This window comes from Bubalus bubalis, chromosome 4, assembly GCF_019923935.1.
Source record: "Bubalus bubalis isolate 160015118507 breed Murrah chromosome 4, NDDB_SH_1, whole genome shotgun sequence".
Lineage (NCBI taxonomy): Eukaryota > Metazoa > Chordata > Mammalia > Artiodactyla > Bovidae > Bubalus > Bubalus bubalis.
In genome coordinates, this window is record NC_059160.1 from 34,852,275 (window position 1) to 34,871,330 (window position 19,056).

The 19,056-nt window shown below is 40.2% G+C and overlaps 1 protein-coding gene across 9 annotated transcripts in view; it reads left to right on the forward strand.

Annotated features, from left to right (window-relative positions):
• IRAG2 (inositol 1,4,5-triphosphate receptor associated 2) overlaps window positions 1–19,056 on the forward strand; it is a 109,811-nt gene that overhangs the window by 9,192 nt on the left and 81,563 nt on the right. For 8 of the 9 annotated variants that reach the window (XM_044941249.2, XM_044941248.2, XM_044941247.2 and 5 more), the window contains exons 2-7: window positions 584–1,182; window positions 2,617–2,730; window positions 9,336–9,519; window positions 11,338–11,417; window positions 11,510–11,588; window positions 14,139–14,297. In XM_044941249.2, coding sequence (XP_044797184.1) covers window positions 618–1,182; window positions 2,617–2,730; window positions 9,336–9,519; window positions 11,338–11,417; window positions 11,510–11,588; window positions 14,139–14,297 — 1,181 coding nt within the window. In that variant the 5' untranslated portion in view covers window positions 584–617. Of the gene's footprint in view, window positions 1–583; window positions 1,183–2,616; window positions 2,731–9,335; window positions 9,520–11,337; window positions 11,418–11,509; window positions 11,589–14,138; window positions 14,298–19,056 lie in introns of those variants that run through there. The other variant, XM_044941254.2, reaches the window with a different exon arrangement.

The window sequence follows — 19,056 nt, forward strand, 5'->3', positions numbered from 1 at the left end:
AACCTGAATGAATTATTTATTTGTTTGTTTGTTTTTGGTTGTGCGGGTCTTTGTTTCTGCATGCGGGCTTTTCTCTGGTTACTGTGAGCAGGGGCTACTCTCTGGTTGCAGTGCTTGGGCTTCTCATTGGGGTGGCTTCTTCTGTTGTGGAGCACAGGCTCTAGGCTGTGTGGGCTTCAGTGGTGGGCTCAGTAGTTGTGGTTCCTGGGCTCTAGAGCATAGGCTCCATAGCTGTGGTGCACGGGCTTAGTCGCTCTGTGACATGTGGAATCTTTCCGGGCCAGGGATTGAACCTGTGTCTCCTGCAGGTGGATTCTTTATCACTGAGTCACCAGGGAAGCCACCAAACAAACTTTCTGGCCAACCCAGTGTATGTGTAACTGAACCACTTTGCTGTACACTTGAAACTGACACAACATGGTAAATCAACAATACTCTGTTTTTAAAGCAATTCTTGTAAAGACAGTGGTTTAAAGACATCTTGATCCCCCCAAAGTTGGTTTGGGAATAAATAGCCTATTGCTCCATTATTGTTAGGACAGTGTTAACTGAAAAACATGTCTATATTTTGCCTGTACTTTAGCCACTTCCCCTGTCTCACTGGAGGAAAGTCCGCAATGGCCTCTGCAAAGAAGGTAGCTGAGAAGCGGCATAACCCCGTGGAAAGCATCTGTAGAAAACTGCGAGCCATCCAAAAGAGAGAAGACATTTCTGATCCCATCCGACAGATTATCAAATACCAGTCTAGCAGTTTTGACAGCCCACAGACTAATCCCAAGAAGGATTTTGAAGAGGTACTGAAGAAAATGATGGCTGCTCACGTCCCTCTGCCTGACACGCTCTTCTTGAGTCCTGAGAAAGATGGCACCTTCCCTTCACAGTCTCAGAGAGTGTCTCCAAGAACCCCATCCGTTTCTCATCTCAGCTCTCCTGAGAATGCAACATACTCTCTTATCCTCGCAGGTTCTGAAAATATCTCAAGGCCAAGATCACAGAGCTCCCAGAATTACACATCTTTGACACCGCAGATCATGAAAAGGGAGCTCTTTGCTAACAAGGATTTGACTAACTATTGTAGTGGAAATGATTTTAGTATCTTAGCACTTGATTTTGATTCCACCTCTGATCAGAGCTCTACTCCGCAGGATTCCGTGGTGAAAAAATTATCTCTGAATGAAGAGGGTAAATATTTATCTTTTAATGTTTGTTCTTCCAATAAAGCAAGGAGCATATGACTCTGAGAGTGCCTGATCTAAAATGAAGTATGAAACTTGATGGAAGCATCCATCTTTCCCTTAAAATTTTCTTTCTCTCAACCAAAATCTTATATCTGCAACATCAGTATTTTCTATGCTTTCAAATATAAACCTGATAGCAATTCTAGATTATATTTTCAATCATAATCATTGATATTTTTCTACTGACCTGAAAACAAACTTTCTCCTGGGCAAATTAGAATGTCATGATAGAAATACATAGATATATGGGAGTTAAAATTCATATACTTCCAACGTGCCTTGCTGAAAATTAACATTTTAACATTTTTCCCTCTTTGTATGTGAGAGAAACATGTAAGAAAGTGTAGCGCCAATAAGGTACACCAGGAAACAATGCAAATTCTGTAGGCCAAGTTCAATGAAATTTTGGAAGTCTATTTAGGGAATTGCTTACAGAATCCCATGTATGATGGACCCTAAAAAGCAATGTAAAGTGATACATTTTCTGTATAGCTAGTGTTTACTTTCCCTCTGTTTTCTTTAAAATATTCTTATTTGTGTTAACACTATTTGCTTTTTCACAGAGTGCTTTTTTTTTTTTTAAACAGGTAAAGATAGCTTTATTTCCCCCAATTGCATTATAGTAACTGAAACCTATCCGTTCTGGCACATGAGTTTATTCAAACATATATTCTTCATAGGACTAAACTGTCTTAATCCGTTGAGCACCTCATTAGATTATACCACTTCCTTCACAGTGCCAGAAGTTGTAAGCAATATAACTAAAGTAATATCCAGAAGTAACAACTTTTTTTACTACAAATATTTGCATACATTTCCTTGTATAAATGTTCACTTGTCATCAAAAATGCAAAATTAATTTTATCTATCTCACTGTTCCAGTCATGTCAATCATTATTAACCTGTCATAAAATTGCACAGTGGCAATACCTTAGAGATGTACCAGCACTGGCAAGAATAGGGATAACACACTGTAGCCTGTTCAACTTTCTCTCTCGACTCTGCCAATGAAAAGTACCTGCCCGCATAACAGAAATGAATCTCAATTTCGCCTTCTCTCTCACCTCACAGAGCGCTTTTACTATCACAGGACAATAAAGCTCAGTTCCCTCTTCATCTTCTCTCCTTTTATTCCACCTTTGTAAAACTTGAAAGGGAACATGAATAATCAAAGATGCTTCAAGACCACTTTTTTCTTGATCTATTCATGTTAAGTAACCAGTATTGTGGGCTGCTCTTTATTTTAATATTTGAAACATAACCATATATGTGAAAGTATATGTTAGTCACGCAGTCAAATCTGACTCTTTGTTAAAATAGTAACTAAGCATGTTAGCACATAAAAGCATCTGGATTTGCAAACTTTTTCTTCTGATAGGGTGGAAACAAGGAACTGATGATGGCAAGGAAGATGTAACCTCTAGCAACACCAGGACCTATGAAGAAGAATTGCTTAGGAGTATTTTTAATATATGTGACTCCAAACGCAGAGGTTAGTTGAAAGTTTTCTGCTCAGATTTTCACTGATACTCATCCACTCATGCTTTCTGTTGTGAGAGAAAGGGAAATGGTTTATGTGTATTTGTGTATCTGTGTCTGTACATAGGGCAGGTGCAACCTAATTTGGGAGGGGCGATGGCTGTTTAGATGTTGGTTAATTTCGTTCTGCCTGTTTTATATATTTTGCCAGAGTCTTGAATGATTTTACTGAGCTTATCATCAATTTTACCAGCTGCAGTCACTGACTGGAACTATTTACATCTCATAGGTGTTGCCTCACAAGAAATACATACTTCATATACATAAAACCTCTGTACAAATTTAGCTCCAATTTTTAAGTCAATTTTAGATTTTCACTTCTGTTTTTCTTAGAGACTTGCTTTTTTTAAAATTTCCGCAAGTAATGTTTAGCATGTCAATGGTTCATGATCACTGTAACAAAATTAATAATATGGAGAAAAGAAAGGAAAAAAGAATTCATCCGTTATCCTGTTTCCCTGAGTAACCGCTGTTAATGATTCATAGTATAACCTGCCCCCACAAATTGCTTGGTCCATATGGTTTCCTTTCATTTGGATTAAAACTTTTTTATTATAGAAACTTTCAAACATATACAGAAGTGGAGAGGGTATTATGACCCTTATGTATATGTCATAAATAATGATGTCTCATTTTTCCTCCACTTTCCTCTGCTCCACTCTGGATTGTTCCTGTTGTTGTTCGGTTGCTAAGTTGTGTCTGACTCTTTGTGACCCCATGGACTGTAGCCCACCAGGCTCTTCTGTCCTCCGCTATCTCCCACTAAGTCTGGATTGCTGCTAAGTTGCTTCAGTCATGTCCCGACTCTGTGCGACCCCACAGATGGCAGCCCACTAGGCTCCTCCATCCCTGGGATTCTCCAGGCAAGAACACTGCAGTGGGTTGCCATTTCCTTCTCCAATGCATCAAAGTGAAAGTGTAGTCACTCAGTCGTGTCCGACTCCTAGTGACCCCATGGACTGCAGCCTACCAGGCTCCTCCGTCCATGGGATTTTCCAGGCAAGAGTACTGGAGTGGGGTGCCATCGCCTTCTCCAAAGTCTGGATTAGTTTGAGGCAAGTCTAAGACATATTATTTCCTCCGTAAACATTTATTTTAGATACAGCTATACAATGCCTTTTAAAATTTTTTATTTTTAACATATTATTGGGGTATAATTGTTTTCAATATTGTGTTCATTTCTGCTGTACAGCAAAGTGAGTCAGCTATATGTATACATAGATACCCTCCCTGTGGAGTCACCCTCCCACCCCCACATCCTACCTCTTTAGGTCACTGCTGAGCACTGAGCTGAGCTCCCATGCTATACATAACTTCCCACTAGCTGTCTATTTTACACATGTACAATGTCATTTTTATGACCAAAAATGTAATGTAATTTTTAAATATCAAATACCTTACCAACATTCAAGTTTTCTCATTTGTATGAGAAATTTATGTTTTCTTAAACAGTTTATTTGTTTAAATTAGTATCCAAGAAAGGGTTGTTCATTGTTATTGGTTATCTGGCTTATCCATCTGTTCCTTTTTCATTCTTTTTGTATTTTAAGTCATTTGTTAATGAAACTGGCTCTTTTATCTCCTCATTTTCTCCAATCTGAATTTTAGTGATTGTGGGGCCATAGCAATACAACCTGTTTTTTGTCCCCTACATTTAGAGGCTTGATCAGGTAAATGTTTTATATCTTTTTTTGGGCAAGACTCTGTATAGATGGTGTATTTTGTATTTTTTTTTTTTTTTTTTTTTGCTACATCAAGTGGCAGGCATGTGGGATCTTAGTTCCTTGACCAAGGATCAAACCCTCACCCCCTGCATTAGAAGCATGGAGTTTTAACCACTGGACAGAGGAGTCACAGTATATGTAATTTTATCAAAAGACAAAACTATTTGAGAGTGAAGGCCTAGATTTATTCTTTCATTAGATGATGTGAAGGTTAGTAGTTTATCATTCCTTCTTACTTTATCAACTGGAATATCTATAAAGAGAAACTCTATGCTGCTTATCAGTTTTATAAGGCTGTGGCTGAGTCTTGTTTCCCAGAGGAAAGGCCAGATAAAAGTTTGATGGTGTTTCTAATTGAAAATAAACTCCAGATACTGTGTTTCTTTACCCTGAAGTACATCAGTATGTATTTCCTACAAAGAAGAACATTTGCTTGCATAGCTGCAGAACAATTATCCAAATTAGGATATTTAACATTGATATGATACTGTTATCTAATTTAAATGTCTGTATTCAAATTTTGTCTAGTTCCCCAAAATATTCTTTATAGCTTTTTTGTTTTCTGGTCCAGGATCAAATTCAGAATCACACACTGTGTTTAGTTTTCACATCTCTTCAATCTCCTTTTATCTGGAGTAAGTCCTCAGATTCCTCGCCTTTTATGACTTTGAAATTTTTGAAGACTATATGCCAGCTACTTTGTAGAATGTCTGATATTTCCTCTTGTTTATTCAGGCCGTACATTTTCGCAGGCACACTACAGAAATGATGTTATGCTCTTCTCAGTACAATATACCAGGATTTTTAACTTTGATCCCTTGATTAGTGTGGTATCTGCCAAATCTCTGTCTTGTAAAGTTACTATTCTCCTTTGTAATGTCTGTACAAAATGAATCCGTTGATCTAAGAAAGCAATGGAAAATTTTAAGCCAAAGTGAGGACTATAATCCAGGAACAGCCTTTCAGAAAACTCGGAGAACCATTCTGCCTGTTAAAAGTCGGAGCACTTGTTTGAGACAGAACGCTGTACATTAAATGGTGTACATATTATTAACGGTTTACACAATCTGGATCTAAGCATATAAGGTGAGTAGTGAGTCATGGGTCATCCTAGCTCCTTATAAGAAGGAAGGTTATCTTTTTAGGGGTTGTCTTGTTGATGCTAGGATAATGTTGCTCTTTATGGTTGAGCAGGTATTTCTGCCGATGGGGATGTTTGGTTGATGCAAAATGCAGATACACAATGCATAGTAGAGGGGAGAGGGGAGCACAAAGAGCAGAGAAAATGTTTAGTGCTTAAGTTTTCCTTGACTAGCCTTAGCAGTTTCATCTGTGGCTTAAGTAGGGAATTATCTGCTTTAGGTGGCAGAATTCATTTCTTGCTCTTATAGGACTGAAGACTTCAGAGTCTTGCTACTGTCAGCTAGACAGTTTCTTGCTAGCTGCACCTCCGAATATAGGAAGCCCCTAATATGGCAGATTTTCTTCTTCAAAGCCAGCAAGGGAGTGACTCCAGCAAGATAAAAGTTTGAAAGTGTTAGTAACTAAGTTGTGCCAACTCTTTGGAGACTCCATGGACTATAACCCACCATGCTGCTCTGTCCATGGGATTCTCCATCCAAGAATACTGAAGTGGGTTGCCAGTTAATTCTCCAGGGGATCTTCCTGACCCAGGGATTGAACCCAGGTCTCCTGCATTGGTAGGCAGATTCTTTACTGCTGAGTCACCAGGGAAGCCCTAGCAAGATAGGCACTGTGATCTCATGTAAGTTAATCACACAACCATATACATGTATATCCTGTCCCCTTTGCCATATTCTACCGGTTAGAAGCAAGTCCCAGATCATGCCCACACTCGAGGGGAGGAGACTACACTAAGGTGTAAGCATTAGGAAGCAAGGATCATAAAGGGGAAGCCTGGAGTCTGTCCACCTCACTGCCACAGTATGGTTGCAAAAAATGGTTTAAGACCTTTTTTTTGGTCATTATTTTCTCCTTAAGGTACATGCAATATATTCCCTAAATGTAAGTGGGAATGTTTCCAGCTTGCTTTATAATCTGCTTTTTCTTACTTAATAATTTTGAGTACTTATCTATGTCAATAATATATATTTTCTCTGTACTTTAGGGAGATGTAACATAATATATTTAAACAATATGTCTCAATTGGGTATTTTTTCTCTATTATGAAAAGCACAAAAATAACCATAATAAACCATAATGAACATTCTTATAGCAAAACATTTACCTGCACTCTTAATTATATCGGTAGGATGAATGGGACTTATTTATTCCTGGTAAGCCTCTCTGCATGGACAGGATCTAAGGAATTGTTTCCTGGAAGAAAATAAGGAAACTCCATTAAAGGGAGAACCAACAGGGGGTGTGTGTGTGTGTAAAATATATAAAGAGATATATTATAAGGAATTGGGGCTTCCCTGATGGCTCTGTGGTAAAGATCCACCTGCAATGCTGGAGACACAGGAGATGCAGGTTCAATCATTGGGAAGATCCCCTAGAGAAGGAAATGGCAAACCCACTCCAGTATTCTTTCCTGGAAAGTTCCATGGACAGAGGAGCGTGGTGGGCTACAGTCCATGGGGTCGCAGAGTCGGACACGACTGAGCGTGCAGGCACACATGCACAATTATAAGGAACTGGCTCACATGATTATGGAGGCAGGCATGTTCGAAGATCTGCAGGGTGAGTGAGCAAGCTGAAGATGGAGTCCCAGAGAGCTTATGATGGTTTCCTTCCAGTCAGTGTCCAAAGGCCTGAGAACCAGGAGACAACCTGTCCAAAGGTCAACGTCTGGAAACTGAAGAAGAGCTGATGTTTCTGTTCGAGTCCAAAGCTAGGAAAAAAGATAAGTCTTGGTTCCAAGGCAGTCATGCAGGAAGAATTGTCTCTCATTTGGGGAAAGGTCTGCCTTTTTGTTCTATTCAGGCCCACTTGCATTAAGGGACAGCAGCCTGTGTTAGTCTACCAATTTAAATCTTAATCTCTTTCAAAAACACCCTCACAGAAACAACCAGAATCATGTTTGACCAAATAACTGGGCACTCCGTCACCCAGTTGAGTTGACACATTAAAGAAACATCTCAGGAGATCTTTCTGGTTTTGAGGTATAAGATCAGATTTTAGAGCTTTAGTGGAGGAAAATGAGATATAGGGTCTTCTTTTTGACTTTCCAACTCTCCAATTATGCAAACAAGAGTAAAAATTATCTTTCTAAATAACTATTAAAATTTTATTTCCATTTCTTTCTGTCACAACCTAATGACATTTTCCATTAAATTAATGCATTCTTTAAAGTCATTCAGTTTCCTTTACAGCTCTTTTCTTAATTATGTACTAAGCTTATTCTTTTATTAAAAAAATTTTTTTTTCAAATATTATTGTCTCTACTTACCTCCTGGGGTAAGAATCTTCACCCTATCAAACTTCACCCTATCAAACTTCTACTTCCTTTTCCTTCCCTCTTTAAACTGCTAGCCCAAGGCAGGCCCTAGTTAAGAGTAGAAAAAATGTCTTATGCTTGAGGAAGACTGGTGTGTCAATTACTAACACAATCTGTATGACTTTAATTTCTGAATGTGATAGTAGGGCTGATTATATCCAAGAATGACTTTTCCACCCCTCCCTCTCCACCCCAAAGAGTCAAACTACTTACTTGAGGCTGAAAATTTCACCTAGGGCCAAGGAAATCCTTCCTTTACGAATGCTTTTTTAAAATATTTATGGGGATTTGGGGCAGGAGGAGAAGGGGACGACAGAGGATGAGATGGCTGGATGGCATCACTGACTCGATGGACCTGAGTCTGAGTGAACTCCGGGAGTTGGTGATGGACAGGGAGGCCTGGTGTGCTGTGATTCATGGGGTCGCAAAGAGTTGGACACGACTGAGCGATTGATCTGATCTGATCTAATCTGATTTATTTAAAAATATTTATTTATTTACTTGGCTGTGTCAGGCCTTAGTTGTGACATGCAGGATCTTCCCTGTGGCTCATGGGCTTCTTTAGTTGAGGTGCCAGGGCTCAGTAGTTGCTGTAGCTCAAGGGCTTAGTTGCTCCACAGCGTGTGGGATCTTAATTCTCTGACCAGGAATTGAACCCAAGTCCCCTGCATTGGAAAGTGGATTCTTAACATTGGATCACAAGGGAAGTCCCCACTAACTGTTTTTTAAGGAAAGAATGGGAGAGAAAAATAAAGTGGCATTTTTGACCACTTCCCACAAGTGATTATTGATTACATCTGTGTGTGTGTGTGTGTGTGTGTGTGTGTGTGCGCGTGTGTGCGTGCGCTCAGTTGCTCAGTCATGCCTGACTCTTTGTGACCCCCATGGACTGTAGCCCATCAGGCTCCTCTGTCCATGGGATTTCCCAGGCAAGAATACTAGAGAAGGTTGCCATTTCCTCCTCCAGGGGACCTTCCCAACCAAGGGATCGAATCCTCGTCTCTTGTGTCTTGCATTGCCAGGCAGATTCTTTATTGCACCATCTGAGAAGGCTATTGATTATATAAATCTTTCCTATTTGAATCTCACAACTCTGTGTAGCAGGCATCATTTCACAGATGAGGACACTGAGGCTCAAAGAGACTGAGTGATTTCCCCAGAGCCACACAGCTGATACAGTCCAGAGCCAAGATTTGACCCCAGCCGGTTAGACTCCAACCTTAAGGCCAGTGCTCTACTTTATGACATCAACTCAGCAGGATTGCGAGGGTTATAAGGCACATTTCCAGGACCCAAGGGACTTGAACGAGTTAAGCACCTCACTTAAAATCTTTTGCCACCTTTAAAAACTAACTTGACTTTCTTCTTCCTAAGGTTTAGTCAGAGTCACCAAAATAATAGATTATCTGAGACAGACAACTAGTCAAGGTTCTGAAGATGATGACCTCGAGGAGCTATGGATCATGCTTGATCCTGAAAAGAGAGATGTACATGTGAACCTGGAAACCTTCCAGGCCACTGTGAAGGAATGGATGATGGCTCACTGCAGAAACAAATGGTAATCATAGTCCCAGCAGGACGCGTCTTCAGGTTCTGATTTAACAATTGATTACAATGAATGTTAATCACTGTTTTTTGCACTGATAGGAAATACTATCTGATAGTATCTTCCTATTAACCCAAGAAATGAAAATCAAGAGAATATATTTTGTGCATCAGTTTAACAAAGGTTTAGACGAATGACTCTATCCCATGTTGTCAGGGAGGGAGGAGAAATAGGCCTTCTCCTTGTTTATAATACTGCAAGTTGGCACAGCTTTTCAATGGCAGTTTAGGAATGTATGGCTTCCCAGGTGGCTCAGTGGTAAAGAATCTACCGACAATGCAAGAGAGGCAATTTGACCCCTAGGTGGGGAAGATATCCTGGAGGAAGAAAATGGCAACCCGCTCCAGTATTCTTAACTGAAAACCTTCATGGACAAGAGGAGGCTGGCGGGCTGCAGTCCATGGGGCTGCAGAGAGATAGACACGACTGAGAGACTGAGCACAACACGAACATCAGAGCCTTAGAAATATGCAATGTGGTCAAATTATGTAACTTCAGGAAAGACAACCAATTGTATACTCTAATGTATATGCAGAATGTTGTTCATGATTATGATAAATGTAAGCAAACCAAATATTAAATAGTAGGTGGTTGGACAAATAAATGATAATACTTCCATACTAATTAGTCACTCAAAATTAAAATTAAACAAATATTTGACAGGAGAAATATTCATATGTATTTATTTAAAATAATTGGCCATAGATCTGTGTATGTAGTACACTCCCCTATTTGTTGAGAAATAAAAATATGCACAGGAGAAAGTGGGAAGGAATATATGCCAAAATTATTATCTTTGCATGAAGACCTTAGCTTCTTTGTCTTATTTTCTTATGAATTTTCTACTTTTCCTAAAATATTTAGGCTTGATTGTATAATATAGATATCAGTAATCCATGGGTAAAGTGGAATGAGGGCAAAAGAGAAAATTTATTTTTATGACAAATATAAAGGAAAAGAAAAAGAACATGGGCGATATAAAAGAACAGAGACTCAGAAATGGTGATGGGTGCGGATCTATTAATAGGAATATGAGGACTGAGCTATTCTGCTCAGTCATCTTCTGATAACATCTCATGTTGAAACACAATAGGATGTAAGTACTAGTCTAGAGGCTTTTGTAGCTGCTCTGAAGAGATTATCTAAGGGTTTGGCAATTACTAAGATTAGGCAGCAAAACTGAAATCATAATTCAAAGACTCTTGGAAAACAAATGGTCGAAGTGTTAATATGTTTATTTGGGGTGTCCTGGGCAGAAGTCTGTGAATAGGGTTCTCTAAATTTTAGGAGTGATATGCTCCAAACTACAATTAGTTCAAGTTCAACTTGGTTTTTCATGAGAAAGAGAAAAGAGCACCTTCAATGTGCCCCAAATTATTAGCCGTTCATGCCTTTCCTTCCTAATTCTCTAAGGCCCAACGTCTTGCTACCTCTACAAGTGTCTACTTAGTCCTCCAAATCATGTCAGCTTCCTAATCCATTGAGACTCCCATTGCCTAATTATAGCTATGTACATCATCACCTACTTATGCATTTATATTCTTTTCTTCGTGTTAGATTAAAGTTTATAGGAGGTAGAGACAATATGTTTCTTTTCTATGACTCTGTTTAAGAACAGTGTTGGGCTCCAAATTGTGGCCAAATGGGTAGATGGTTTTAAAATTCAGAAAGACCAACATCAGTAAGAAAATACAGAACACATCTGAAAAGTTGGCTAAGCTTTGGTTTGACAAGGAATTCTAACTCACTGGTCTTGTTTTTTGGCCACAGGGAAGGAGAGAATAATGGATCAAGCAGCACAATGGTTGATTCTGCTTTTGAACAGGACAGCATAAAATCATGTGAAGCAAGTATGTATGTGTTTCTTTGGGATTGTTCTGTCAGTTTATTGTGGTTTGGAGGAATGGATTTTTTTTATAAAACTCTCTTGTGTGTATTTCAGTTAAGATGACCACAGATATAACAGATTCTTCATCATGGAACTTCAAGGGGTTGGGTGGAGACTTGCCTAAAGGAGTCTTGTAAGCATTCTTACTTACAATGTTTTCTTAAGTGCCTCAACTTTTCTTATGGATTTTCTTATTTCATAGATCTATGTATTTTATTTTATTTCTGGGCTTTCCTGCTGTCTCTGACAGTAAAGAATCTGCCTGCAATGCAGGAGTTCAGTTCAGTTCATTTCAGTCACTCAGTGGTGTCCAACTTTTTGTGACCCCATGGACTGCAGCATGCCAGGCTTCCCTGTCCATCACCAACTCCCAGAGCTTGCCCAAACTCATGTCTATTGAGTTGGTGATGCCATCCAATCATCTTATCCTCTGTTGTCCCCTTTTCCTCCTGCCTTCAATCTTTCCCAGCAGTAGGGTCTTTTCCAGTGAGTCAGTTCTTTGCATCAGGTGGCCAAAGTATTGGAGCTTCAGCATCAGTCCTTCTAATGAATATTCAGGACTGATTTCCTTTAGGATGAACTGGTTTGATCTCCTGGCAGTCCAAGCGACTCTCAAGAGTCTTCTCCAACACCACAGTTCAAAAGCATCAATTCTTTGGCACCCGACCTTCTTTATGGTCCAACTCTCATATATGACTACTGGAAAAACCATAGTTTTGACTAGACAGGCCTTTGTTGGCAAAGTAACATTGGCAAAGCAATGCAGGAGACCCGGGTTCAATCCCTGGGTCTGGAGGATCTCCTGGAGAAGAGAATGGCAACGCACTCCAGTATTCTTGCCTGGAGAATTCCATGGACAGAGGAGCCTGGTGGGCTATAGTTCATGAGATCTCAAAGAGTCAGACATGACTGAGTGACTAACACTTTCAAATTTTTCATGTATTTTATTTATGGTAAAGTCACTTAGCTCTGCTTGTGTGCATGTGTGGTAGGGCTAACATAATTTATTTTTAACTCTTAGCTATTATATTCCAATTGTATTAGAAGTAGTTTCACTGGGAACACAAATTATAAAAGATTATGAAGTGTCACATAAATGAACATTTTCTCGCTCATGAAAACTTTATCCTTCTTTGACTTCATGTGTTTTCCATGCACAGCAATTTCCATCGTACGTAGAGTTATGACATTGACCTTAAGCTCTTTGGGGGGTTGTTTTTTTTTTTTTTAGTTGGAGTGTAATTGCTTTAATGTTGTATTAGTTTCTATTGTACAATGAAGTGAATCAGCTATATGTATACCTATATCCCTCTCTCTTGGCTGTCCCTCCTGTCCCACCCATCTAGGTCATTTTAGAGCACCAAGCTGAGTTCCCTCTGCTTTACAGCAGGTTCCCACTAGCTAGCTATTTTACACATGGTAGTGTATATATGTCAATCCTTATTATTTCTTCAATAGATACTTTTAGATATGAATGAGAAAAGCTGTTTTCTGCTACACATGAGTTTAGATATTAAGGAGAAGTGACTCTGTTCTTTACTTTTATTTTGAAAAAAATTTTTTGGCTGAGCCAACATGTGGCTTGCGGAATCTTAGTTCCCCGACCAGGGATTGAACCCATGTCTCTGCTTTGGAAGCTCAGTGAACCTGTCCTTCCTTGTTTTATCTTTGCCACTTCAGGTTTATCTGTGTGAAAAATGTGGACTAGGAACCATGTAGCCAACCTATGCTAAACTCTAGGAAAAGATGGCAAAGAAGAGGAGGCCTGGGACTCCTTGAAAAACACAGTTCAGACTCTCAAAGGGTTTAGGATCAAATGTCAGGGCAAGCGTGACAGCTACAAATATTAACAAACTGTAGAAAATACTAGGAACCATGAGTACTAAATTGTGAGCTACAGGCTACAATGATAAAACTCTAGGAATTGTTTCCTAGTTAAAGGCCTGTTGAAACCGGCCAAGATTTCTGATTGAAAGCATCCAGTGTCAATTTATTTCAGGATTTTCCATAACCCAGGCAGAAGTAGGAACTCTTCAGTGTCGATAGAGACAGAAGTTGGGAGCAAAGTGAAGAGGAAGAAATGAAAGCTGTAAAAATTGATTTCACAAGTGGCAGATGCTAAATATCTGGCAATTTTGGAGAAATCTTTGGTGTTATTGTAATAAGTGCTTGAATAAATACTGTGTATGTGAACTATGTTTATGAGGATGAATGAAAATAAAGTAGAAAATCTTCTTTATTTGTTTATTTTTGGTTGTGCTGGATCTTCATCACTGCATGTGCGTTTTTTCTAGTCGTGGCAGTTGGAGGCTGTTCTTTGTTGTGGTGCACGGGCGTCTCACTGTGGTGGTTTCTTTCTTTCACACAGCAAAGGCTCTAGGCAAGTGGGCTTCAGGAGTTACAGCATAAGAACTCAGTACGTTGTGGCACGCGGGGCCTAGCCTGGGAGGGCTTCGGCAGTTGTGGCCTACAAGGCTTAGTTGCTCTGCAGCATGTGGAATCTTCCCAGACCAGGTATTGAACCTGTGTCCCCTACCCTGACAGATGGATTGTTAACTACTGGACCAACAGGGAAGTCCTCACAGGAATATTTAATCTTGTTTGGGCTTAACCATAAGCCTTACTTTGACTGGAAGGGATTAATGATGTTGAAGTTTATGCTCATTCATCCTTTTACCCACAGAGAGGTGCCTGATTTGATTACCTATATAGCAGACCTGCATTTCAACAAACAGAAATTGGAAGAGGAAAATAATAAATTGAAATTGGCATTAGAAAACTTGGAAGAAGCAAACAGAGAGTTATCAGAGGACTGTACTGAACTGCGCCTTCGGGTAAAAAGGTGAGCCGTGGTGTGGGTACTGTGTGCTGGGAATTTTCAGTTCCTTTTCCTTTTTTTAAAAAAAATAAATTTGGGTTGTCCCAGTGGGACGACCCAGAGGGATGGAATGGGGAGGGAAGAGGGAGGAGGGTTCAGGATGGGGAACACATGTATACCTGTGGCGGATTCATTTTGATATTTGGCAAAACTAATACAATTATGTAAAGTTTAAAAATAAAATAAAATTAAAAAAAAATAAACAACAACAACAACAACAAAAATAAAATAAAATAAATAAATTTGTTTTTTATTGAGATACAAGTCACAAAGCAGAAGAGTCACCCTGTTGACGGAGAAGGCAATGGCACCCCACTCTAGTACTCTTGCCTGGAAAATCCCACGGACGGAGGAGCCTGGTAGGCTGTAGTCCATGGGGTCGCGAAGAGTCGGACATGACTAAATGACTTCACTTTCAGTTTTCACTTTCATGCATTGGAGAAGGAAATGGCAACCCCCTCCAGTGTTCTTGCCTAGAGAATCCCAGGGACGGGGGAGCCTGATAGGCTGCCGTCTCTGGGGTCGCACAGAGTCGGACACGACTGAAGCGATTTAGCAGCAGCAGCAGCAGCAGCACCCTGTTGAGGTATACAATTAGTTTCGTGTTTTTTTTAGTATATTTACAACGCTATTCACATGATCTAATTCCAGTTTTTCACAAGTATATCCACATGATGTATTCACATGATATCAAGTATATTCATGTGATCAGGACATTTTCATCACTCCAAAAAGAAATCCCATACTGATTAACAGCCACTCCCCATGTCCTCCTTTCTCAGCCCCTGGCAACCACTAATCTACTTTGTATCTCTATGGATTTGTCTATTCTGAACATTTTCATATTCATGGAATCATACAGTATGTGACCTTTGTGTCTGGCTTCTTTCATTTAGAATCACATTTTCAAAGTTCATCCATGTTGAAGCATATATTGCTATTTCATTCTTTTTTATGACTGAATAATATTCCATTGTATAAATATACCTCAGTCTGGACATTTGGGTTAGCACCACTTTTTGGCACTTAAAAAAGCTGCTGTTATGAACATTTGTGTGCAAGTTTTTATGGGGTCATATGTTTTCTTGGTTATGTATCTAGGAGTGAAATTTCTATACTTTTTAAGACCTATACTTTGGTCTTCCCTGGTAGTTCAGTTGGTAAAGAATCCACCTGAAATGTAGGAGACCCTGTTTCGATTCCTGGGTCAGGAAGATCCGCTGGAGAAGTGATAGGCTATCCACTCCAGTATTCTTGGGCTTCCCTTGTGGCTCAGCTGGTAAAGAATCTACCTGTAATGTGGGAGACCTGGGTTTGATCCCTGGGTTGGAGAGTTTCCCTGGAGAAAGGAAAGGCTATCCACTCCAGTATTCTGGCCTGGAGAATTCCATGGACTGTATAATCCATGGGGTCACAAAGAGTTGGACACGACTGAGTGACTTTCACTTACAACCTATACTTTAGGGCTACCTAGGTAGCACTGGTTGTAAAGAACTTACCTGCCAGTACAGGAGACGTAAGAGACACAGGTCTAATCCCTGGGTCTGGAAGATCCCATGGAGAAGGAAATGGTCACCCACTCCAGTATTCTTTCCTAGAGAATTGCATGGACAGAGTAGCCTGGCAGGGTACAGCCCATAGCGTCACAAAGAGTCAGACATGACTGAAGCAACTTAACATGCATGCATGAAACTTATACTTTGCATTTTGAGGAACTGCCACACTTTTCCAAAGTTCCAAAGCAACTTTGGAAAACAGCTTTATTTTCCCACCAGTAAAACAACTTTACTTTCCCATCAGCAACGTTTGTTAGTTCTTATCTAGCAATGATGTTCTCTATGTCCTTCAAGTTGCTGTGTAAGACCAATATGCGTACAGGTCAAGTGTAAATCTATCCCAACATTCAGTGGTTCACTAGAACTCTACTTATGCAAAGTTCCATGCTAAGTATTATGAGAGATTCATTGATGAGTCAGGTTCAAAATGTGCCCTCAGGGTACCTGTTTGGCCACCTGATTCGAACAGCTGACTCATTGAAAAAGACCCTGATGCTGGGAAAGATTGAAGGCAGAAGGAGAAGAGGGCAACAGAGGATGAGATAGTTGGATGGCATCACCGATTCAATGGACGTGAACTTGGGCACATTCTGGGAGATGGTGAGGGACATGGAAGCCTGATGTGCTGTAGTCCATGCAGTTGCAAAGAGTCAGACATGATTTAGAGACTGAACAGCAACAGGGTACCTGTAGCCTAGAAGGATGATAAGAACATTCATTACCTTAGCTTAAGCTAGAAAGGGATATTGGACCTTGAGGACGTAATAGATCAAGTGCAGACACTGGTAAAATAGATAAAGTGGGACATACTTGAGCATCAGAAAACAAGCAACCTGGTTCTCACAAAGTCCATGTGTACAGGTGTCATCAGTTCAGTTCAGTCGCTCAGTCGTGTCTGACTCTGCAACCCCATGAATCACAGCACGCCAGGCCTCCCTGTCCATCACCAACTCCTAGAGTTCACTCAAACATGCCCATAGAGTCAGTGATGCCATCCAGTCTCATCCTCTGTTGTCCCGTTCTCCTGCCCCCAATCCCTCCCATCATCAGAGTCTTTTCCAATGAGTCAACTCTTCGCATGAGGTGGCCAAAGTACTGGAGTTTCAGCTTCAGTATCAGCCCTTCCAAAGAACACCCAGGACTGATCTTTAGAATGGACTGGTTGGATCTCCTTGCAGTCCAAGGGACTCTCAAGAGTCTTCTCCAACACCACAGTTCAAAAGCATCAATTCTTCGGTGCTCAGCTTTCTTCACAGTCCAACTCTCATATCCATACGTGACTACTGGAAAAACCATAGCCTTGACTAGATGGACCTTTGTTGGCAAAGTAACGTCTCTACTTTTTAATATGCTATCTAGGTTGGTCATAACTTTCCTTCCAAGGAGTAAGCGTCTTTTAATTTCATGGCTGCAGTCACCATCTGCAGTGATTTTGGAGCCCCCCAAATAAAGTCTGACACTGTTTCCACTGTTTCCCCATCTATTTCCCATGAAGTGATGGGACCAGACACAATGATCTTAGTTTTCTGAATGTTGAGATTTAAGCCAACTTTTTCACTCTCCTCCTTCACTTTCATCAAGAGGCTTTTTAGTTCCTCTTCACTTTCTGCCATAAGGGTGGTGTCATCTGCATATCTGGGGTTATTGATATTTCTCCTGGCAATCTTGATTCCAGCTTGTGCTTCATCTAGCCCAGCATTTCTCATGATGTACTCTGCATATAAGTTAAATAAACAGGGTGATAATATATAGCCTTGACATATTCCGTTTCCTATTTGGAACCAGTCTGTTGTTCCATGTCCAGTTCTAACTGTTGCTTCCTGACCTGCATATAGGTTTCTCAAGAGGCAGGTCAGGTGGTCTGGTATTCCCATCTCTTGAAGAATTTTCCACAGTTTATTGTGATCCACACAGTCAAAGGCTTTGGCATAGTCAGTAAAGCAGAAATAGGTGTTTCTCTGGAACTCTCTTGCTTTTTTGATGATCCAGCGGATGTTGGCAATTTGATCTCTGGTTCCTCTGCTTTTTCTAAAACCAGCTTGAACATCTGGAAGTTCACAGTTCACATATTGCTGAAGCCTGGCTTGGAGAATTTTGAGCATTACTTTACTCTAGCGTGTGAGATGAGTGAAGACTCTACACATGGACATCACCAGATGGTCAACACTGAAATCAGATTGATTATATTCTTTGCAGCCAAAGATGGAGAAGCTCTATACAGTCAGTAAAACAAGACTGGGAGCTGACTGTGGCTCAGATCATGAACTCCTTATTGCCAAATTCAGACTTAAATTGAAGAAAGTAGGGAAAACCCCTAGACCATTCAGGTATGACCTAAATCAAATCCCTTATGATTATACAGTGGAAGTGAGAAATAGATTTAAGGGACTAGATCTGATAGATAGAGTGCCTGATGAACTATGGACTGAGGTTCGTGACATTGTACAGGAGGCAAGGATCAAGACCACCCCCATGGAAAAGAAATGCAAAAAAGCAAAATGGTTGTCTGGGGAGGCCTTACAAATAGCTGTGTAAAGAAGAGAAGTGAAAAGCAAAGGAGAAAAGGAAAGATATAAGCATCTGAATGCAGCATTCCAAAAAATAGCAAGAAGAGATAAGAAAGACTTCCTCTGCGATCAATGCAAAGAAATAGAGGAAAACAACAGAATGGGAAAGACTAGAGATCTCTTCAAGAAAATTAGAGATACCAAGGGAACATTTCATGCAAAGATGGGCTCGATAAAGGACAGAAATGGTATGGACCTAACAGAAGCAGAAGATATTAAGAAGAGGTGGCAAGAATACACAGAAGAACTGTACAAAAAAGATCTTCACGACCCAGGTAATCATGATGGTGTGATCACTGACCTAGAGCCAGACATCCTGGAATGTGGAGTCAAGTGGGCCTTAGAAACCATCACTATGAACAAAGCTAGTGGAGGTGATGGAATTCCAGTTGAGCTCTTTCAAATCCTGAAAGATGATGCTGTGAAAGTGCTGCACTCAATATGCCAGCAAATTTGGAAAACTCAGCAGTGGCCACAGGACTGGAAAAGGTCAGTTTTCCTTGCAATCCCTACGAAAGGCAATGCCAAAGAATGCTCAAACTACTACACAGGTGTCATAGATGTTAAAATTCTGAACAGAAAAGTTCTCACTTAACTTGA